The following is a 22,927-nucleotide window of genomic DNA, read 5'->3' as shown; positions in this document are numbered from 1 at the left end:
AAAGAGCCTAAGTGTTTAAAAGAGCATATTAAGTATTTAGAATTGTTAAAAGTCCAAGCAGACACAGAACCAGGATATGTGGAAAAAGCAGCCAAAATTCTGTGTTCTACCCAAGTTGGTTAGTGTTCAGTGCTGAAAGGACTTCTTTATTCAGGGTCATAATAGCTTTAATGATTAAAGTGAAGAAACTGGATGTGATTATTATAAGTTTTATATTCAGTTTCCTTTAGAAATGCTACCTGATCAGGTTCCAAGGTAGAAATTACAGCAGGCTATTCAAAGAAGCTTTAGAAAATGAAGAAACACCAACAGCCTAATACAAAACAAAGAATACAAATGGACAACTCACATACATGTACGCATGGCAGAGACATCACTATAAAAAGCAATGATAATGAATAGGACAAAGTTTAACCCGAAGTTAAACACAATCTGTGATGCAGCAAATGTTTGCATGGGAAATGCAGTCTCAGGGGAATAGATATTTATCTCCATGTAACCCCCTGTAGTCATTCTGAGGAAGTGGAGTGAACAACTTTCAGGTAATTATTATGTTAGTGAAAATTTGGAAACAACCTACTTGCCCAAAAGGAGACAACTGAATATACCCATGCATTGGTTTATTATGCAGTCATTAAAACAACGTTTTAAAAAGTGTTTAATGGAACTCGTCGTAATAATTCCATAATGTATATGTTTATCAAATCATCATTGGAAAAATGTTTGCGGAAACCTTCACTATACTGAAATGAATAAAGGAGGTATGCTGTTGTACCCAGGAAATGATCTGATTTAAAAGCGAATCTTTGGAACCAGACCGTAAGCAACTCCCCACATCAAATTCTAACCTGCCCAGGGAGGGTAGCGGGAGCTGCCCGCCCCGCCCACCGGAGGCCGCCCGCTCCGCCCACCGGGCGCTGACGAAGGGCGGGGCTGGAGCCTCGGTTTCCATTGGGTCCTCTGACGTCGCCCGGGATGCTGTTGGCCTCCCTGCGTGCGCCGGGATGCGCGGCTTAGTGGGACTTGAATGGGCAGAGGCGGATCGAGCGTCCGTGCCTGGGGCTCGTGGCCTCGCGGTTTGGGTTCAGGGTGGGGGCCCGGCCCTGGGGCCGGGCAGGGGTTTTCTAGCGCTGTCCGGCTGTACGATCTGGTTCAAGTGGGCCAGACCAAGCCGTATTGGGTCAGCTGGGGCTGTATCAATGAGATCAGGCACGTCTTTACCTGCCTTAAATTTGGGCAGCGTTTCCAGACTTTAACGTCTCACAGGGCCAGGTGGTGATCTGTAATAAAACACGCCCCCCCCCCCCTTTTTTTTTCTTTTCCCGGAGAACCCAGGATGTTTCAAAGCGGTATCTACTTGGATACTTCACTGGTAGGGTCTGGCTCAGGTCGGGACGCTCTGGGGCGGGAAGTCACTCTTCGAGGTGTCCGCAACTTGAATGCCCCTATTTCTTGCTGTGAAAACAGCCTTGATTATTAAATGAGATTTTAATTTAAAAAAACATGATGCGCACACTGTATGAATATCTACAAGGACATTCGGCATCAAGTGCCTTGTCTCCGCGTTAAAACTCTAGAACCCAGATCCTAAGGACAGCCGTACTTAACGTTTTTGCCAGTCCTTCTAGTGGTCCGTGCATACAGGGCAAGCCTATATGGAATCTTTTTTTTAAAACACAAAGCGAGTTTTCTCATTTGTAAAACGGGGCTGAAAATAGTGCAAAGTATCTTGAGCTGTTCTTGGGATGTTGTTCTTCCTGCCTGTAACAACTGTTAATACTCTACCAAGTATTTGAACTTCAGAGACTCTCAAAGATTTTTCATATTTGTATCACAGACAGGTCTACCTCTTCAAGCCCCCTTCAGAGGGGGTGTGAGCCCCTGCTACACTGAAGTGCAGGCCTGCGTGCTAGCTGCACTAGCGAAGACCCACAGAGCAAGTGATGTCTGACCTAGCTCTCAGTGGACTCTCAGTGGTCAGAGAGCAGCTGATGTCCTTCAGTGGGGCACCCTGATGACATGTGGCACTCACTTGTAGATGAGACAGTTTTGCATTCACCTAAAGCCCCTCAAAGCCTCAAGGATTAGAAGGCTCTGTGTCTGGACCCTCCCTCAGCAAGTTGGTGCACCTCTAGTCTCCTGAACCAACCTCTGTCATCAGAGTTTCTGTCATGAGCCTTTGGAGGGGAGCATTCTGTAAGAGGAGTTGGCTATCTCTGAACCTGGATCTTTTTTTTCTTGGGGCACTGCAGTGGGTTTTCTGAGGCCTCAGCACTGCTTAGTTCATGTGTGCTAAGTTGCTTCAGTCGTGTCTGACTCTTTGCGACCCTACGGGTTATAGCCCTCCAGGCTCCTCTTCCATGGGATTCTCCAGGCAAGAATACTGGAGTGGGTTGTCATGCCCTCCTCCAGGGAAATCTTCCCAACCCAGGAATCAAATCGCCTTTCTTACATCTCCTGCATTGGCAGGTGGGTTCTTTACCACTAGCGCCACCTGGGGAGCCCAAGACTGCTTAGATCTAGACTTAGAAAACAGACCTCCTGCAGTGGGGGGTTCTTGCTCCCCTAGCAACTCTGAGCCCTGAGGACCCTGTCCACTCTCTGCTTGGCTTCTCCCAGAGGCCCAGTGATCCGGCACCTGAGACACTACCCCCCACCCCTGCACCGACCCCACCAGCCCCACACACACACACCAGGCTCTGTGTTCAGGCCTGCATCTCAGCCTGGGGCACTGACCAGGGCTTGCCCTTTAGTACAGGCTGCCATTGCCCCCCACCCTCTGTACACAGCCACCATACAGCCTCCTGCCCTGTCCCTCTGTCCTGCCAGCTCCCAGTCCAGTCCCCAAGGTCAGGCCCCTTTTCCTCTATCAGAGGGGAGTGAGATCCTTCCTGACATGGCAGCAATGCCCACCTTGCCTAGCCATCCCTGGTGGATGCCATAGCCCAGGGCTAGAGGTCCCTACCATCTGTGCAGCCTACACAAGTCCCCCATTCCTAATCCTAACCCACACCCCCCAGCCTGACCTTTGATCACAGATTTACCTGGGGAAGGCGCGTGTCCACAAGAGCTCATCTATTAATCAAAGGATGATGGAAATGGCTCATTTTTTCTTTACTTTGGAGAAATGGGGTGAGCTGGTCCTCAGGGTCAGTAAAACCAGCATCTAATTCTGATGCCCCCCAGCCCCACCTCAGTACTTCTTCCTCTTAAAAGCAGTTCTCTTTGTAAGGGAGTAGTCAATGGAGCTTCCTTGTTTACAAGCAGTTATTAGCTAACTCCAGGTATCTTACCTGTTTTCATCCATGTAACTCCCAGCACAGGTGCAAAGTCCCAGTGTGGGTCCAGCCACCTAGTCAGGGGGTTCTCTAAAGTGTTTTAATAGACAGCTAGGGGGCTTTTGTAAAATGCCAAAAACGCTCAGGCCCACCCTCTCAGATTCAGTAGTTCAACCAGGATGTGCGCCTGGTGATTTTCGAAGAGTCCCAAGGGTGTCCTCTGTGTGTGCGGCAGCCCTGGATCTCAGTCTTTGCAGTGCCTTCTGCTGGCCTTGCAGCTTTAACCCTCCTTCTCCTGGGCCCCTCTCCCCAGTATCGCCCAAACACATCCAGCAAGGGGAAAAGAAGCAACATTTTATTCATCAAAATTTCCAGAACCAGAGTCTCTCCTGGGCAAATAGAAAAATAGAGAATTTTACTACTTCAAAAAGGCAACTGTGACAAACAAGTGTATGCCCAGACAGGGGCCCCTCAAACTTGAGCGAGCCCAGGGTTCAGGCTTGGGGTGTCCCACCACCCCACTAGCAGGCCCAGTCCTGGAACCGGAAGCAGTCGCTGGCAATCTTCCACACTGTGTTGCTGGGTGAGGCCTGGGCCGTCAGGATGAAGTTCTGGTTGAAGTCTCGCTGTTTGTTGCCCTCAAACTTCACTGTCCCACAGATCACCACAAGGACCGTGGTCTGGCTCGGGGTGGCTTCGTCATGGACAGGCTGGCAGTCTACCACGTTGATCTGGAACTCACTGGAAGGCAGCATCTCAAAAAACTCACTCAGGGACTCTTGCCCGGAGACAGCGTTGCCGTTCCACACCAGGGTGGCTGTGCCCATGTACAGGCGGGACAGCAGCCGCCGCCGCTTGTCCATGGTGCTGTAGTACACGTTCACGAACTCCTCAGCTGCGCGGCACGCCTGGTCCACATAGGTCTTGAAGTCCACGGACGCCATCACTGGCCCCGCCAAGGGAGGCCTTGGCCCAGGTGCCTCCTGTACCCGAGGGGGCGGAAGGTGGAAGAGACCTTGTGTGAATGCTGATGACCGTCACGCCCCACAAAGGACCAGTCCTCCGACTGAGGCGAAATTCTGGGCGCCCCCTGCTGCCGACGCCTGGTCCGGCTGGGCCCCAGTTTGCTCATTGGAGACAGGAACATCCCTACCTGTGCATGACTATGACTGCAGTGCAGGATGAAGGGAAGCAGGGGACACCGCACACTCAGTTAAAAAGCCTGAGACCCATACGGCCAGCAATGACAGCTTATTACTATGAATTTTAACAATGAATTTCTTAACAACTGACTGTGGGAGGCTGCTTTTTCCTGGAAGCATGGAACAGCTGTGACTGCCCTCGTGTGTCTGGTGCAGACACCACACTCTGGAGAAAGGAACAGTGGCCCAACGAAGGCTGATCCATCTATCATGAGCTCACCTACTGGGCCTGGGAAGGTGAAGAGAAGGCAGGTTCCCTAAGAGGGCAAGAGAACAAATGTCGTTGAGGACAGGACAGGACCAGTACTGGTGGCCACAGTTCTCACTATGGGCTCTATTTGAGGAGCAAGGCTGGAGCTGACTGGAATGAGTGACGACTCAAGAGCTCCAGGGAGCACAGGGGAGTCCTGTGAGCCAAGAAAGGGCAGGCCAGACAGAAGAAATTCTGTGGGGTGAGGGGGTGGTGACAGCAAGGAAGAATTTTAGCTGTAGCCAAAATGAAACATTTCCTTAAAAAAAAAAAAAAGTCCAAAAGCATAAGGAAAAATTATTTGCTTTTTTTCCCCAAGGTATACAATAACTATTGTAGTTGTATTCTTTTTTGCCTGATTAAAATATTTCACTACACAAAAATCCAACAGAAGACAACATTACTAAAATATTGGATGCATTTAGATTTACAAACTTAAGTATTTTTTTATTTCAACGTTGTGCATGCATGCTCCGTAGTGTTCCTTTGACTCTTTGCGACCGCATGGACTGTAGCCCGCCAGGCTCCTCTGTCCATGGGATTCTCCAGGCAAGAATACTGGAGTGGGTTGCCATTTCCTTCTCTAGGGGATCGTCCTGGCTCAGGGATGGAAGCCGCCTCTCTTATTTCCTGCACTGCAGGCGGATTCTTTATGGGGATGAGACATGGGGAGAGTTTAACTTAAAAAAAAAAAAAAAATCAGCTTTTGAAAGAGAGAAAAGATCCCACGCAAGGTTAGGAGGGAGTCAGGGAGAGGAAGGTGGAGGAGGCCAGAGCCTCCAGGAGAGAACTGGCCAGGGGTAGGAGCGGGTAGGCGGGGAGAGCTCCAGCCTTGAAAAGAGCGCTGAGGGCCAGGCACCCACGCGGGTCCTGCCACCCCCTCGGGGCGGGGGTGGGGCCTCAAGTCCAGCCGCGCACACACTCACTCCAAACTATACTTCCCAGCGCTTCATATACACCCCGTCCTTCAATAGTCACCGCAAACTGATGAGGCGTTATGGTAACAACTTCGCAACGAGGAAAGAAAACCCAGGTGTGGACTAGGTCGAGGGTGGACACGGCCCTGATCTGTCCTCTACTAGAATACGCTGCCTGCCCGGACGGCGCGGTTGCCTCACCGGCTCCTGCCTCTCTGGGTCCAGTCTGGGGGCGCAGGGTTCCAGGATGGCCAGTTTGTAACCTCCCCCTCCGGGCCCATCGCCCTCGCTGGACACCACCCCCTGCACCCAGCCGAGCCCCCATCTGCTGGCGTCCACGCCGATCACCGGCATCTCGGGCCGCCGCGGCTCAACCAGCTGCCCGCCTGGGGGTCCTTAGGGAGCGGTCGTTTCTGCGGGGCTGCAACCGCCCCAGACTCGCGGCGAGACCAAGTGGCATCCTCGCCACTCCGGGGCCACTGACCGGGGGGGGGGGGGGGCACCTCCTACGTACGCGGGGGTCATCTACCAGACCCGGGAGCGCAGACCTGCGCAGGGGCACCTACCTGCACGGGAGTGACCGCCCTGCTCAGTGCGGGAGATGACCGCGTCAGCGAGGGGCTCAGTTGGGCGGGCAGGTGAGGGGAAAATCACCGCACGGGTCGGCGTGGGCGGCTCCGTTCACGCGGCTACGCGGAGCCCCCCGTGACCGTAGGCCAGGCCAGCCGAGGCTCCGCGGTCCTCTGCAGCCTGCCCAGGCGGGCCGGGGAAGAGCCGCCTCCGCCTCACCACTACCTCCCAGGACCTGCCGGGTCCAGCCAGCGCCTCTGCGGGTTCCCGCGCGCGCGGCCAGCCAGCAACGCGCAGACTCAAGCGCCCGGCCCCTTCCCGCCCCGTGACGGACAGCCGTTTCAGCCAGTGGGGCTGCCGACCGTAAGGCTAGCCCCGCCTAAGTGTGGCACGGGTAGGGCAGCTTCCGGGAAAGGCAAGTTCCCAGAAGACCGCTCGCTCGAGTCTTCATTGGTCTATAGACGTAGGCCCGAGGTTAGGTACGGCCTCTGATTGGACGAAGCCTCGCAGATCCCCTGCTCTGGGGCGGAGTTGGGCGGGGGCTCTGGGGCCGTCTCGCGGCTGCGCTGAAACCTCCTGGCACCGGTTAACTGACGCTGCCGCCTGTTCTGGGTGTGTTCCCCTTGGCAATGCCAGGGCGGTTCTTTGCCTGCTTTCCTAGGGGAACGCTTGCTCTCAGAGTTCAGGGCCAGTTTAGAAAGTGGATGGGCTCTTCAATATAGGCTACCGCCCCCGCCATGAAAAATGTGGTTTATAAACAAATAAATTGCAGGTTGAGTAGAACGTTTGAATTGAACTAGCGTCTTTGGAACCTTATGCACAAGACAATGTCTTTACAAAGCCCAATCCAGTGAAATGGGAATTTAATCTACAAAACTCCGAATCCCAGCATCACTAGCATGAAAACGAGAGTTGACCTCCTGCATGCCCACTGGGTTGGATGTCGCTTTTAAGTTTCCGTATGTTTCCCATGTAAACCCGTCTCATTTCATTCTCATAACTTCAGGAAGGCATCATTATTCCTGATATAGACTAGGAGGTCGAGAGACAGAAATTAAGTGACAGTCTGGAGTCACAGAGCCTCTTCAGTCCTAGAAACACTGGTCGGGAGGATATTTAACCAGCCCTAGGTTCTGATGAAAACAAGAATTTAACCCTGAGAGGCAGCCCAGCCAGCAACAGGAAGATGGGAGGTCCGGAACTTTCAGATTAGTCTCTACCATCTAAACTGTGCCTGATCCACAGCAAGGGGTCGGTAAATACTGTTTGAATGAGCAGACAGGGTTCAAATCATTGCTCCACAACATTCTAGTAAGCTTCCAAGCAAGCCTGTTTTATACTTTCCGGTGCTGCTTGAGTTTAGAAAGTTAGACACACTGCTGGCTCTAAGGCAGCAATTCTAGGGTGGTGGGCTGCCTAATTAGGGCCGCTGAAGCTAGAGAAGGAGTTTGCCAGGGGATTTTGGAAAAGATGCTATTTCTCTTTTTCCTTCTGGACATGTGATGTGCGGTGGTGCTGCTCCAGCCATCTTGCTCTGCTGAGGTGGGCACCCTTGTACCATGAGGCAGACAAGAAAGAGGGGGAGAAAGCAGACTTTGATGACTGTTGGGAACCAAATCAACCCTGAAGTTTAGCCTTTCTAGTTTCAAGAGTCAGTATATTCCCTTTATTATCAGTACTGCTAAAAATTGGGCATAAACAAACACAGTGTTAGTTGTTCAGCCGTGTCTTACTCTTTGCAACCCCATGGACTGTAGCCCACCAGGTTCCTCTGTCCATGGAATTCTTCAGGCAAGAATACTGGAGTGGGTAGCCATTCCCTTCTCCAGGCGATTTTCCCAACCCAGGGATCGAATCTGGGTCTCCTGCATTGCAGGTGAATTCTTCAGCAACTAAGCTGTCAGAGAAGCCTAGAAACAAACCTACTTGTAAGTTAATTAGTGTGGCTTCCTGCACTAGCAGAGTGATTCTGCAAGTAAGTTAACCTTCTTGAGGTTCAGTGCCTCATGTGTAGAAGAGGGACAGTAATGCCCTCATTTCCTTGGGTCAGGAGTGACTGGAAGAGGGTGTCGTCAGTGCTTAGCCCAGGGCCAGGCACAAAGCAAGCATCCAGGAATCATTGGTGTGCTTTGACATTTTGCATTGACAACAGCTTCCTTATTTGCCAATGATCCTTCCAACAAGGAAGGCTTTTAAACTTGGAACAAGTGTACCAGCAAATTGGTGGGATTTGTCACCAAACCACATGGGTGCCTTCTGGAAGATGATCCTGGCTTGAGCAGCCATGGCGCCAGTGGCCTATTTGCCTCATGGAGTCTGTCCAGGGAGGAAGGACGCAGCTGGTCAGACGTGCTAAGCTGCTGGCATCTCTGAAGACAGGCTGGTATCCTTGGGTCTCTAAACCTGGTACCGAGCTTCTCCCCTTATTGGCATGGTTCTCTGCTGCAGTATCTGATGGTGTTTGCTTGATAAGGCTGCGTGACTTGGAGCTGATCTCCTAGTGGTCCACGACGCTGTGGGCAGTTGTGCCTGCGGAACAGGATGACCAGCACCATCATGTGCTGTTCTCTCCCTGCTACTGCCACCCCCACCCCCTCACCACCACCCCCCACTAGAGGAACTATTAAAAATTGAGCATAAACAAACATAATGTTAGTTGTTCAGTCATGTCTTACTCTTTGCGACCTGATGGACTGTAGCCCACTAGGATCCTCTGTCCATGGAATTCTTCAGGCAAGAATACTAGAGTGGCTAGCTATCCCCTTCTCCCACACGCCCCCCACCCACACCACTGGAGGAATCATCCGAACTGCCGCTGGCCCAGAGTGAGCCGGGACTGCATTTCTGGAAGGTCACTTGGGACCTGTCTTTTCTGGGGGTCCTAGGAATGCAGGGATAACAGGAGTCCATTAGTTTAGGAGCTGAGCTGTGGCCAGGGGCCCAGAGGGGAGGTGTGAGCAAGAGAGAGGTAGGGACGGAGAAGGGGAGCAGGCGTGAAGTGTGTGTGCACACAGCTACACATTCACCTACACAAACACACACCAGAGAGGAAGCAGCAGAACTACAGAGGAAGCAGTCCTGGGAGTGGGCTGCCTTAGAAATGGACCCTCCAGTTCTGGTCGGGCTTCTGGGGCTGGTGTGGCTCAGGACAGACATGTGCCTCCCTGCCAAGCCCTACCCTGGTAGGTGGCAGACTCCTGAACAAATAAATGGCTGGTCCCCTGTGATGCACCGAGGATCATGTGGTCTATTGTGCAGCACTCTCGGAGGCCCACTGAAGCCCCGTCCTGAGGCCCAACGAAAGCCTCTGGAATAGCACCTCACAACTGTGTGACCTGGTGGGCCACTTGCCGCTAAAGGGACCCTGAAGACAGGGCCCCTCCAGGCCTTCCACAGTGACACCGCCTCAAGGAGCTACCCACAGTCCGAATTGGCTCCCTCCTCATCTCTGAAATTGCACCAGGTGGAAGTTTGTTCATCTGCAGCCCGAACCTGTGTCCTGGGGACTAGAGCACCCCGTGAGACCAGCAGGGGCTCTGAGGGAGCAGGGGAGGTGGGAGCCATGGATGGGGCCAGGGGTCTGGAGCCGCGACCAGGACCAGGGGTGATGGTGGATGATGTGATCTGAAGAGTCTGCGTTCCCATGAGAAAATGTCACTGGGGGGACCAGACATGGCCCGTTGAGCACAGCTCCCTCCAGCAGCACTGCCCATGTTTGTCCCATAAGCTTTCCACGTGCTTCGCTGTCGCCCACTGGGCTGCTGGATCATAACCAGGCTGGCCTGGAGCTTCCTTTTTCTTACGGATGACATTGTACAGGAGGCAGGGATCAAGATCATCCCCAAGGAAAAGAAATGCAAAAAGGCAAAATGGTTGTCTGAGGAGGCCTTACAAATAGCTGTGAATAGAAGAGAAGTGAAAGGCAAAGAAAAAAAGAAAAGATATACCTATTTGAATGCAGAGTTTCAAAGAATAGCAAGGAGAGATAAGAAAGCCTTCCTCAGTGATCAATGCAAAGAAATAGAGGAAAACAATAGAATGGGAAAGTCTAGAGACCTCTTCAAGAAAATTAGAGATACCAAGGGAAAATTTCATGCAACGATGGGCACAAGAAAGGACAGAAATGGTATGGACCTAACAGAAGCAGAAGATAATAAAAAAAAAAGTGGCAAGAATACACAGAAGAACTATACAAAAAAGATCTTCACGACTCAGATAATCATGATAGTGTGATCACCAACCTAGAGCCAGACATCCTGGAATGAGAAGTCAAGTGGGCTTAGGAAGCATCACTATGAACAAAGGTAGTGGAGGTGATGGAATTCCAGTTGAGCTATTTCAAATCCTAAAAGATGATGCTCTGAAAGTGCTGCACTCAATATGCCAGCAAATTTGGAAAACTCAGCAGTGGCCACAGGACTGGAAAAGGTCAGTTTTCATTCCAATCTCAAAGAAAGGCAATGCCAAAGATTGCTCAAACTGCCACATAGTCGCACTCATCTCACCTGCTAGTAAAGTAATGCTCAAAATTCTCCAAGCCAGGCTTCAACAGTATGTGAACTGTGAACTTCCAGATGTTCAGGCTGGATTTAGAAAAGGCAAAGGAACCAGAGATCAAATTGCCAACATCTGTTGGATCATTGAAAAAGCAAGAGAGTTCCAGAAAATCATCTACTTCTGCTTTATTGACTATGCCAAAGCCTTTGACTGTGTGGATCACAACAAGCTCTGGAAAATTCTGAAAGAGATGGGAATACCAGGTCACCTGACCTGCCTCTTCAGAAATCTGTATGCGGGTCAGGAAGCAACAGTTAGAACTGGACATGGAACAACAGACTGGTTCCAAATAGGAAAAAGGTGTATGTCAAGGCTGTATATTGTCACCTTGCTTATTTAACTTTATGCAGAGTACATCATGAGAAATGTTGGGCTGGAAGAAACACAAGCTGGAATCAAGATTGCTGGGAGAAATATCAATAACCTCAGATATGCAGATGACACTACCCTAATGGCAGAAAGTGAAGAACTAAAGAACCTCTTGATGAAAGTGAAAGAAGAGAGTGAAAAAATTGGCTTAAAACTCAACATTCAGAAAACGAAGATCATGGCATCTGGTCCCATCACTTCATGGCAAATAGATGGGGAAACAGTGGAAACAGTGTCAGACTTTATTCTTTTGGGCTCCAAAATCACTGCAGATGGTGACTGCAGCCATGAAATTAAAAGACGCTTATTCCTTGGAAGAAAAGTTATGACCAACTTGCTGCTGCTGCTGCTAAGTCGCTTTAGTTGTGTCTGACTCTGTGTGACCCCATAGATGGCAGCCCACCAGGCTCCCCTGTCCCTGGGATTCTCTAGGCAAGAACACTGGAGTAGGTAGCCATTTCCTTCTCCAATGCATGAAAGTGAAAAGTGAATGACCTACCTAGACAGCATATTGAAAAACAGAGACATTACTTTGCCAACAAAAGTCCATCTAGTCAAGAAAAAGTGAAAGTCGCTCAGTTGTGTCCGATTCTTTGTGACTCCATGGACTATACAGTCCATCGAATTCTCTAGGTCAGAATACTGGAATGGGTAGTCTTTCCCTTCTCCAAGAGATCTTCCCAACCCAGGGATTGAATCCAGGTGTCCTGCATTGCAGGCGGATTTTTTTTACCAGCTGAGCCACAAGGGAAGCCCCCAGGTATACTGGAGTGGATAGCCTATCCCTGCTCTAGCAGATCTTCCCGACCTAGGAATCGAACCGGAGTCTCTTGCATTGCAGGCAGATTCTTTACCAACTGAGCTATGAGGGAAGCTCCTGTCTAGTCAAAGCTATGGTATTTCCATTAGTCATGTATGGATGTGAGAGTTGGACTATAAAGAAAACTGAGCACCGAAGAATTGATGCTTTTGAACTGTGGTGCTGGAGAAGACTCTTGAGAGTTGCTTGGACTGCAAGGATATCCAACCAGTCCATCCTAAAGGAAATCAGTCCTGAATATTCATTGAAAGGACTGATCCTCAAGCTGAAGCTCCAATCCTTTGGCCACCTGATGTGAAGAATAAACTCATTAGAAAAGACTCTGATGCTGGGAAAGATTGGAGGCTGGAGGAGAAGGGGATAACAGAGGATGAGATGGTTGGATGGCATCACCGACTCAATGGACATAAGTTTGAGTAAACTCTGGGACTTGGTGATGGACAGGAAGGCCTGGGATACTTCAGTCCACGGGGTGGAGAAGAGTTGGACACGATTGAGCAACTGAACTGAACTGAACTGATGGGGCCGTAACATGTGTCCGCTCCAGTCAGAACTCTCAGGACTATCTGATTCCTCTGTGTCTTAGCAGCTTCTTTTAGAGTGTAAGAAGTGCTGGTCCGTGGCTAGTGTCCTGATCTGGAAGTGGATACAGAGCAGCGACGCAGTGCAGGTGGTAGGTGTGGGAGGTGCGGGAACAGAGGGGAGGGAGAGTTGAGACAGGGCAGGTATGATACCAAGATTTAAATAAAAGGTACAGATTTCCTCTTCATCCTGTTCCTGGCACAGAGCTCCTAAATCCCTTGGAATTTCCTAAGTGGAACAGTAAAGCTGTATTTTGTTATGTTGAAAAGCTGACTTTGGGGACCACTTTCTGCTTTATTGACTATGCCAAAGCCTGTGACTGTGTGGATCACAATAAACTGTGGAAAATTCTGAAAGAGATGGGAATACCAGACCACCCGACCTGCCTCTTGAGAGACCTATATGCAGGTCAGGAAGCAACAGTTAGAACTGGACATGGAACAACAGACTGGTTCCAAATAGGAAAAGGATTACGTCAAGGCTGTATATTGTCATCCTGCTTATTAAACTTCTATGCAGAGTACATCATGAGAAATGCTGGGCTGGAAGAAGTACAAGCTGGAATCAAGATTGCCAGGAGAAATATCAATAACCTCAGATATGCAGATGACACCACCCTTATGGCAGAAAGTGAAGAGGAACTACAAAGCCTCTTGATGCAAGTAAAAGAGGAGAGTGAAAAAGTTGGCTTAAAGCTCAACATTCAGAAAACGAAGATCATGGCATCCGGTCCCATCACTTCATGGGAAATAGATGGAAACAGTGTCAGTGTTTGCATGAGGTGGCCAAAGTATTGGAGTTGCATGCAAACACCTATTTGGAAACAGTGTCAGACTATTTTTTTGGGCTCCAAAATCACTGCAGATGGTGACTGCACCCATGAAATTAAAAGACGCTTACTCCTTGGAAGGAAAGTTATGACCAACCTAGATAACATATTAAAAAGCCAACTTTGCCAACAAAGGTCCGTCTAGCCAAGGCAATGGTTTTTCCAGTGATCATGTCTGGATGTGAGAGTTGGACTGTGAAGAAAGCTGAGCACCGAAGTATTGATGCTTTTGAACTATGGTGTTGCAGAAGACTCTTGAGAGTCCCTTGGACTGCAAGGAGATCCAATCAGTCCATTCTGAAGGAGATCAGTCCTGGGTGTTCATTGGAAGGAATGATGCTAAAGCTGAAACTCCAATACTTTGGCCACCTCATGTGAAGAGCTGACTCATTGGAAAAGACTCTGATGCTGGGAAGGATTGGGGGCAGGAGGAGAAGGGGACGACAGAGGATGAGATGGCTGGATGGCATCACGGACTCGATGGACATGAGTTTGAGTGAACTCCAGGAGTTGGTGATGGACAGGGAGGCCTGGCGTGCTGCAATTCATGGGGTCACAAAGAGTTGGACATGACTGAGCAACTGAACTGACTGACCTAAGGGTGGAGCTGATTTCCAGAAGAATAATCTGGTGATGAGAGGATTAGAAGGTAGAACTTTCAGCCCCAGGTCTGGACCTCTGAGAGGGGGAGAAGCCTGGAGGTTGAGTTCAATCACCAATGACCAAAGACTGAACCAATCATGCCTCTGTGCATAATAACAGACTGGTTCCAAATAGGAAAAGGAGTACGTCAAGGTTGTATATTGTCACCCTGCTTATTTAACTTATATGCAGAGTACATCATTTGAAATGCTGGACTGGATTAAGCACAAGCTGGAATCAAGATTGCCAGGAGAAATAGCAATAACCTCAGATATGCAGATGACACCACCCTTATGGCAGAAAGTGAAGAAGAGCTAAAGAGCCTCTTGACGAAAGTGAAAGTGAAAAAGCTGGTTTCAAGCTCCATATTCAGAAAACTTTGACTGATGCTGAAGCTGAAGCTTCAATCCTTTGGCCACCTGATGCGAAAAGAACTGACTCATTAGAAAAGACCCTGATGCCGGGAAAGACTGAAGGCAGGAGAAAGGGACAACAGAGGATGAAAAGGTTGGATGGCATCACCGACTCAATGGACATGAGTTTGAGTAAACTTCGGGACTCGGTGACGGACAGAGAAGCTTGGTGTGCTGCAGTCCATGGGGTCACAAAGAGTCGGATACGAGGGAGCAACTGAACTGAACTGAACTGAATTGAAGAACCTAAAAGGATGGGGTCCTGAGCCCATCTGGGTTGATGAACACCCAGAAGAAGGAGGCTGGTGAGCTTGGAGGGGGCAGGGAAGCTCTGCCCTTTCTCCACACCCTGCCCTGAGCATCTCTTCCAGCTGACTTCCTGAGTTACATTCTTTTATAATGCATTGCCCCCTTTCCGGCCCCTGTAATGTATTATGAAGAATGTAACTCAGGAAGTGGGGACGGTTACACTCTTTCATAAAGCAGTGGTCTAGTAGGGACTGATTTCTGTGAGTCACTATAGCAAGTCAGCCTGGGGGCATGCGGGAGCGGGGGGCGGAGGAGCCTCTGATCTACAGCCAGTCTGTCAGAAGCACAGGTGACCGGCTGGACTTGTGTCTGGCATCTGGGGAATTTTGCCTGACTGAGCCCTTAGCCTGACACCAGCTCCTGGTAGAAAGAATTGTGTGGAGTTGTTGGACACCAGTTGTGAAGACTCCCACTCCGGTGAACCTCAAGGATGGCGATGTTGCCTTTTCTGACTTGTGACTGCAGTCGACTAAAACTTGGGTTCTGTCGACCTTTGCCCTAATGCTGTGCTGAATTCTCCTGCCTGAGCCCCTTCACAAGCACACACGTACCCAGTCAAACACTGCCAGGCAAACACTCTTTTGGGGATGATCCCCAGTGTTCTCTTTATTTCCTGCAAGTAATACATTCCTCCTTCTCCCGCTGTTTGGCTTGACTGTGTCTTTTGGCCCAACACCCACCAAGAGGAGGACCCAGTTTTTCAGGCAACAGTCCCACCTTGGAGGCTAGAGAGGGGACAGAGCTGGGGTATCTGCATCCAACTTCTGAGGATCCTGGGCTGCGGGAGGGTGTTGTTTCCTGGCACCAAGTTCTGGGAAAGCCCTCGGGTACTTGGAAGTTAGTTGGAACCTCTGATGGGGGGGAACCCTGGCTGTGGTGGGGACAGTGGCGTTGAGGAGACAGGCATTGTAAGAGGATGGTGACTCTTATACTCAGTGTCCTTCACAGGCCACCCTTTGGTGGTGGGCCTGTGAGGTGACTGGTGCCAGTATTACCACTCCTAGATGCCCAGCAGGGTAGGCTGGCTGTGTCCTTCCTTAAGCCACAGCTGCTCCGAGCTGACCACCCCGGGAAGAGTGGAGTGCTTCCTGGTCCCCGCCCTCTGTGAGCTGACCATCTGCATGAGAGGTGGTCTGGTAAAACTGCCTGTCCCTGGGGCCCCACTTCACTCCCTCTAAGGTGTTTTTATACAGCATCTGGTCACCTGTGGAGGGACCCTTCTGGTCCAAGAACCAGAAGGGCCCAGAATCAGCGGAAATGTGTGTCTGAAGCAGCAGTGCCCCACTGGGAGATGACAAGGTGTCCCGGGAAGAAGGGACTCGAGACACCTCGGCTAATGTGGGGAAACTGAATAAGGAACCAGAGTCTCTGAACCTCCCTTCTCCCTGGCAGCCTGGGGAAGCTTGACAGAGCTGGCGATGGGGGCTCCCATGCTGTCCTTTCTGGATATGGGTCCTCCGGCCACAGACTCCAGCTTCATCCAGGGTGCAGCAGGACACCGGGGGGTCAACACCCCAGGGTCGCCCTCAACTATGACAGACAGGGGCTGGAGGACCAATGGCCCAGCTCCTGAGCCCTGGGAGGGACGTCTCTGAGGCTGCCTGCACCATCTCCAGCACCCCCAGTGCTGGCCTGCTCACCATACCCCATGTGCTGACTCCTCCCCATGCCCAGCAATGTGTCCTGGGGTCACCTCCCCAGGGCTCCGCTCGCACTGGAATGATTGTCGGGGTTGCTGCTGGGGGAACCCAGCCCCATCAGTGAGTGAGAAGACAGGAGTCCTTCAGGGGGTCCTCCTGACTCTTGCAGGGTCAGTACCTTGGTGTCCAGGTGTGTTGCGGCAGTAGCAATAGACAGCAATAAACCCAAACACACCTAACAGAGCACGGGCATCGGGACCCTCTGGAGGGTTTCATAACTCACAGATGCTGGAGCCTTGGCCTCGTTTTCTGCTTAGGAGGATGGGTGAGGCCTGGGTTAAGTCACATGTCTTGCTGGAGCAGCGAGTGCTGGTCTGGGACCACGCAGACAACTGCCTTTCTGACCAGAGGACATGCTGGGTGATGGGTCTCCGAGGGGCTGCAGGGTGAAGGCTGGGGGAGAAGTCCCCAGAAGTGGAGGTCTATTAGATTCTGCTGATGGCAATGACTCCCCAGCCCATACCCAGGATTCTTTTGTCCCTTGTGATCTCAGCACCTTGAATTGGGCATTACTTTCCACCCCACTTCTCTGCCCCACGGCAGTTAGTTCAGACCTGACTGCACTCCTGATTTCCATACCACACAGATGGACTTTCCAGCCCTTAAATTCTGAGCTGCTATTCAAGCAACGGCCACACGAGTGTGGTCCAGACTTTGGAAAGAGCCTCTGCCCACACGTCTGCTCAGTTCTATAGCTTCAGGCCTGTGATGACAAAGCGGCTCTAGGGCAAACCCAAGAAAATGTGGAGAAGTCCAAGAATATTTCTTGTGCCTCAGCAGTGGGTCACTGAGGGGCTTTGGGTTTTTCTTTACTGGAAGGAAGTGTTGGAAGCCTTTGGGAAAGCAGATGCCCTGTGCCCTCCTGCAGCGACAGAGCCATCCTGGAATGTGAGATCAAGGAAATAGCCCACCAGCGTCAGATCTGCTGCCTCCCAGAAAAAGAGGAAAAGGTGACCCCAGAGAAGATGGCTTGATGGTGACTGCGGTGGGCATGCTGCACCACAGATGACCCTTACTGGCACAACCCTTGCCAACAGTCCAAGATCTTCCCAAAGCTCTGGATTCTCTCAGTTGTTCTTCCAGTCCGTGCTCATTGCTTAGGAACGAACTTTGTGACTTGCAAGTCAGGTCAGATGATGCTTTATTTCAAAGAACTGTGTAGAAGAATTGAAGACTTACCACTCACCGTCAGGATCATGTCTTGTGGCAGCTCCCAAATAGCAGAGATTTTTTTTGGAGGGAGGGAAGGCAAATGGATGTTCCAAACCAAAAACTGTTTTTCAAGATTCTGGGTGAGAAGCAATTTTTACTTTCTCAGAGAATAACTGCTTCCATCTGTGTATGGCTTTATCCAAAAACCCCCACAACACTACTGTGAGAGGGGTTTTGTGAGTATTTCCATTATACAGAGGAGGAGACTCAGGCTGGGAGGGTGAGGTATTAGTCAGCTCAACTGCTGTAACAAAGCATTGGGTTGGCCAAAAGTTCACTGGAGTTTTCCATAACATTGTGCAGAAAAACCTGAATGAAACTTTTGACCAACTCAGAAGAGTGGAGTGGGTCACCCTGCTTATTTTGTCACTTATATGCAGAGTACATCATGTGAAATGCCAGGCTGGAAGAAGCACAAGCTGGAATCAAGATTGCCAGGAGAAATAACCTCAGACATGCAGATGACACCACACTGATGGCAGACAGTGAAGAGGAACTACAAAGCCTCTTGATGAAAGTAAAAGAGGAGAGTGGAAAAGTTGGCTTAAAACTCAACATTCAGAAAATGAAGATCATGGCATCCGGTCCCATCTTTTCATGGCAAATAGATGGGGAAACAATGAAAACAGTGACAGACTTTATTTTTGGGGGCTCCAAAAATCACTGCAGATGGTGACTGCAGCCATGAAATTAAAAGATGCTTGCTCCTTGGAAGAAAAGCTATGACCAACCTAAACAGCATATTAAAAAGCAGAGGCATTACTTTGCCAACAAAGGTCCATCTAGTCAAAGCTATGGTTTTTCCAGCAATCGTATATGGATGTGAGAGTTGAACTCTAAAGAAAGCTGAGCACCAAAGAATTGATGCTTTTGAGCTGTGGTGTTGGAGAAGACTCTTGAGAGTCCCTTGGACTGCAAGGAAATCCAGCCAGTCAGTCCTAAAGGAAATCAGTCCTGAATATTCATTGGAAGGACTGATGTTGAAGCTGAAACTCCAGTACTTTGGATGAGAAGAACTGACTCATTTGAAAAGATCCTGATGCTGGGAAAGATTGAAGGCAGGAGGAGAAGGGGATGACAGAGAATGAAATGGTTGGATGGCATCACTGACTCAATGGACATGAGTTTGCTCAAGCTTCAGGAGATGGTGATGGACAGGGAAGCCTGGCATGCTGCAGTCCATGGGGTTGCAAAGAATAGGACACGACTGAGCCACTGAACTGAACTCCCAGACCTCAGTGTGCCCGAGTGTCATCTGTGTATCTGAGATTATTGATATTTCTCCTGGCAATTTTGATTCCAGCTTGTGCTTCATCCAGCCCAGCACTTTGTGTGATGTACTCTGCATGTAAGTTAAAACAGCAGGGTGACAGTATACAGCCTTGGCGTACTCCTTTCCTGATTTGGAACTAGTCTGTTGTTCCATGTCCAGTTCTAACTGTTGTTTCTTGACCTGCATACAGATTTCTTGGGAAACAGGTAAAGTGGTCTGGTATTCCCGTATCTTGAAGAATTTTCAAAAGTGTGTTGTGATCCACACAGTCAAAGGCTTTTGACTTTTTGAGGTCTTGGAACCTGAAGCCATTCACAGAATACTTTCAGAAGGTCAGTTGAGAGGGTGGGGCCCAGCCCCTGGCAAGGTTAGGAGAGGAGGGTGCCTCCAACCTCTCTATATGGTAAACACAGAGCCTTTTCCACAAGATGGCTCTGTGTTGAGAAGAGTGGGAAAGTGAAGGAGCCAGCAACACCCAGCCCCACTTCTGATTCCCTGTCTCTCAACTCCTCCCTCACCCCCTCCTTCAGCTGCTGGGTCCACTTGCTGAGCTCTCTTGAGGGGTGAGTGGAGGAAGGTGGGCAGGCGCACAGGTCACACAGATGTGGCCTCAGTTCCCCCTCAGCATGGCACTCAGTGCTGTTCCTGGGGCCTTTCCTGTGGCAGTGGATGCCCATCCACAGTCAGCTTCCCAGCATGTGACCTGGCCGTCACACAGGGCCCTGCATTTGGAAGGTATCAAGCTTGCTTCTGAGCTTTGTGTCTTGGAATCCTAACAACTTCTGAGCAGGGGACCCCAGGTTTTCAGCCTGCCCTGGACCCAGCAGATCCTGTAACCCTTCTTCCTGGGGCTTTGATTTTCTACCAGAGGAGGAAGGAGGGATTGGATTGGGCCCAGGGACCCTGAGAGAAGTGGGCATGACATCTGAACTCAGCACGGTGGACAGGCTTGAGCAAGGCCAGAGGCCAAGATGCTCCTAAGACAAGGACTCGTGTGGATCAGGGGAAAGGCCCAGCTGCTTTGGGGACCAAGTGACTGAGTATGAGATAGGGTTGGAAAGAGGGGATGCTCACCGCACAAGAGCTCAGGCCTGCTCCAGCATCCAAACAGTGTAGGAGGCCAGGAGTAGATTGTGGGGTGCCTGCAGGGCTCTTCCAGAGTGGCAGTGGTTTGTGAATAGCAGGAGACAAAAAATAGCTAGAGGAGACGAGGGGAGTAGTGAACAGACACTGTGTACCAAGGCCTGTGGGCCCAGGTGTGTGTGTGTGTGTGTGTTTGGGGGTATCTGAGCCCTTCTACTGGTACATGGCTATGCTGGTCCCCTGAGAGCTTTCTGAAGCCAGGTTAATGGGAGTCCAGGGCCGCTGGCTAACGATCATTGGCAGACTCAGAGCCTCAGTGTTGAGATCACGAGGCAGGAGCCAAGCTCCACAGGTGCTCAGGAAATAGGCGCTGCTGTGACGAAGGCTCTGCAAACCTGGCCGCGATCCTACAAAGCTGACATCAGAGGCTGGAGAGCCTGGATCCCCTGCGGCTGAATAGGGAGTGAAATGAGACAGCCTGAGAGTCATTGGGAACAGCTGTTCCCTGACTGTGAGGGAACCAGGGCCCAGAGCTGCGAGGTGTCATTCCCAGGGTCTCAGACCAAAAAATCCCCACCTCCTGACCCCAAAGGGTGCTCTTCCCCTCTCCATCCCCCTCCAAGATCAGACAAGACAAGGCCACCCAAGTCACCTTCAGGCCTGCATGGCTGGTTTTCTTTTGTTACAAAGTCCAGCTCAGGGGCAATAGTGGGCAGGACAAGTGGGCAGGCCACTCTGGTTCGTCCTCAGGTCTCGGTTCAGGCATCATTAACTGGGAAGGCTTCCTGGAGCCTCTCAGCCGCCAGGGGTCCTGAGAGTAGCAAGCACGTGAAATAGCAGTTCTCAGCTTCCTGTCTGGTTCTTGAACTCTGGTAGTCTTCCAGGAAATTTCCCTTTTGGCCTAAGTTGTTCGACTTCACGTTCTGTTGCTTGCACACCAAACCCCTGACTGTTTCTGGTGGAAGGTACGGCCTGGGAGGAGGAGAGGAGGTGCACAGGGCAGGACGTGGGGACGTGCAGCAGTGGGCTTGGCCGGCATGGGGCCCGGGGCTGGCAACTCACATAATGCTGTGTGCTTTGGGAAGCCTGCTGAGGAAGCAGGGCAAGGTCCCTGATTCCATAGGATGGTCAGGAGGTGGCAGCTGGCGCTGTTTTTCACCTTTGTCGCCAGGTGGCTCAAATTGAAGTTGTTGGTGGGTGGGTGGGTGGGGGCGATCTGTCCCTGTCAGACCTCTGGCTGTTCTGCAAGTTTGCTCAAGAGTGTTGAGCAATTTCTCCTGGGGACTGAGCCTGGAACAGGAGCGTGAAAAGCCTTGCTCCAGAGAGCAGTCTGCAGAGGCAGGAGTTTTGGATTCTCCAAGAACAGCGCGTTTGTGTGGGTCAGCCAGGGTCCACAGGCACCTCAGGTAGTCCTGTTCTCCCCCTAACTAGCAGGGGACATCGGACCTCTACCCCAAAGCCAGGCCAGGAAAGTGTGCTTTCTCTAAGACCTGTCTGCTGAGCCGACAGTCTGGCTGGGCTGTCTTCTGGGCCAACAGGTTTACAAGCGCACTTCTGAGTGATGGAGCCTCAGGCAATGCCACAGAAAGTACCCCCGGGCCCTTTATTTCAGAGTTTGAAGGAGCTGCTAACAGGCCCCTGAGAGAAGGGGCAAAGTTGTGGCCTTGTGGCTCCCCTCCCAGGTGTAGCCACCCATCCCCTGGGCAATCGGGGTCCTCTCTGGGGTCATCTGCCTTCCTACAAACCTTCAGCAGAGCTCCACACATGTTCTGCTCGACATGCAAGAGGTGGTGGCCATGGGACCCCAGTGAATCTCAGTGAGTCACCGTCTTGCATCCACACCCCTTCATGACATTTAGGGGTGATGTATCATGACATCTGGGGGTTGCTTTTTTTAAAGTTGAAGTGAGGATTAACAAACTACTGATTTTTGCCATAAATCATGGAGTACTTTTGTTGTTGTGCTGGGTCTCTGTTGCTGTACGCAGGCTCTTTGTTGTGGTGCACGGGTTTTCTCCAGTTGTGGTGGGTGGGTTCTCTAGTTGCGCACAGGCCTAATTCCTGAGCAGGAATAGAATCCACGTCCCCTGGCTTGGAAGGCAAGTTCTTAATCACTGGACTACTGGGGAAGTTCTTGGGGTTGCTTTATATATTTAGCAATTATTAAAAAAAAGACTTCACTGCATATTCTAAAGTTATCACATTATGATTGTGGAGGGAAGAATGGGGGAAGGGATAGTTAGGGAGTTTGGGATGGACATGTACACACTACTATATTTAAAATGGATGATCAACCAGGACCTACTATACAGCACAGGGAACTCTGCTAAGTGTTATGTGGTCACCTGGATGGGATGGGAGTTTGGTGGGGGAATGGATACACGGTAAGTATGGCTGAGTCCCTTTGCTGTCCACCTGAAACTATCACAGCATTGTTAACCAGCTATACCCCAATAGAAAAAGCTTAAAATAAGTAAATAAAGTTATCACAGTCATTAAAATATTTTTTCAAGAGTTTATGGACATCTACTAAACATGATGATGTTGAGAAGTTATTGTGATTTGGGGTCACACTTCCCGGAGCCCTCTCCATCTCCTGGGGGTGTGTTCCCCCTGAAGGTGCCATAGGCTGGAGTTTAGGAGGAAAGACAAAGGTGGAGAAGAAACTCCCCCAATAACCACTCTGGTGCTCCTGCTATACTCGGCCTGAAGGTGGGCTTGGCCTCCAGGGCTGCTCAGTTGTTGCACTGGTTGCTGACAACTTCCTCACCCTCACACCTCACACCTATCCTGGATCCCAGCTGGAATTCTCCTCACAAATGTTTGGGGGACTGTGCAAAGGAAACAGCTTCCCAAGTCCTCTGGGGAGATAACAAGAAATGAGACCAAGTCTCCGCTGAGTGCTCTGCAGAGAGAAGGTG

At 50.6% G+C, this 22,927-nt stretch overlaps 1 protein-coding gene across 1 annotated transcript; it reads right to left on the bottom strand.

The window, feature by feature from the left end:
- Positions 1 to 3,612: 3,612 nt before the first annotated feature.
- Positions 3,613 to 6,604, bottom strand: NXT1 (nuclear transport factor 2 like export factor 1). Its single transcript, XM_069546508.1, has 2 exons — positions 6,214 to 6,604; positions 3,613 to 4,261 (listed from the first exon to the last, which is right to left on the bottom strand). The coding sequence occupies exon 2, from the start codon at positions 4,220 to 4,222 to the stop codon at positions 3,800 to 3,802; it is 423 nt and encodes a 140-aa protein (XP_069402609.1). The 5' UTR covers positions 4,223 to 4,261; positions 6,214 to 6,604; the 3' UTR covers positions 3,613 to 3,799.
- Positions 6,605 to 22,927: the final 16,323 nt, after the last annotated feature.

This window comes from Ovis canadensis, chromosome 13 (genome assembly GCF_042477335.2).
Source record: "Ovis canadensis isolate MfBH-ARS-UI-01 breed Bighorn chromosome 13, ARS-UI_OviCan_v2, whole genome shotgun sequence".
NCBI lineage: Eukaryota > Metazoa > Chordata > Mammalia > Artiodactyla > Bovidae > Ovis > Ovis canadensis.
Note: the sequence above shows the minus strand (reverse complement) of the source record. Positions and strands in the feature narration are given on the sequence as shown.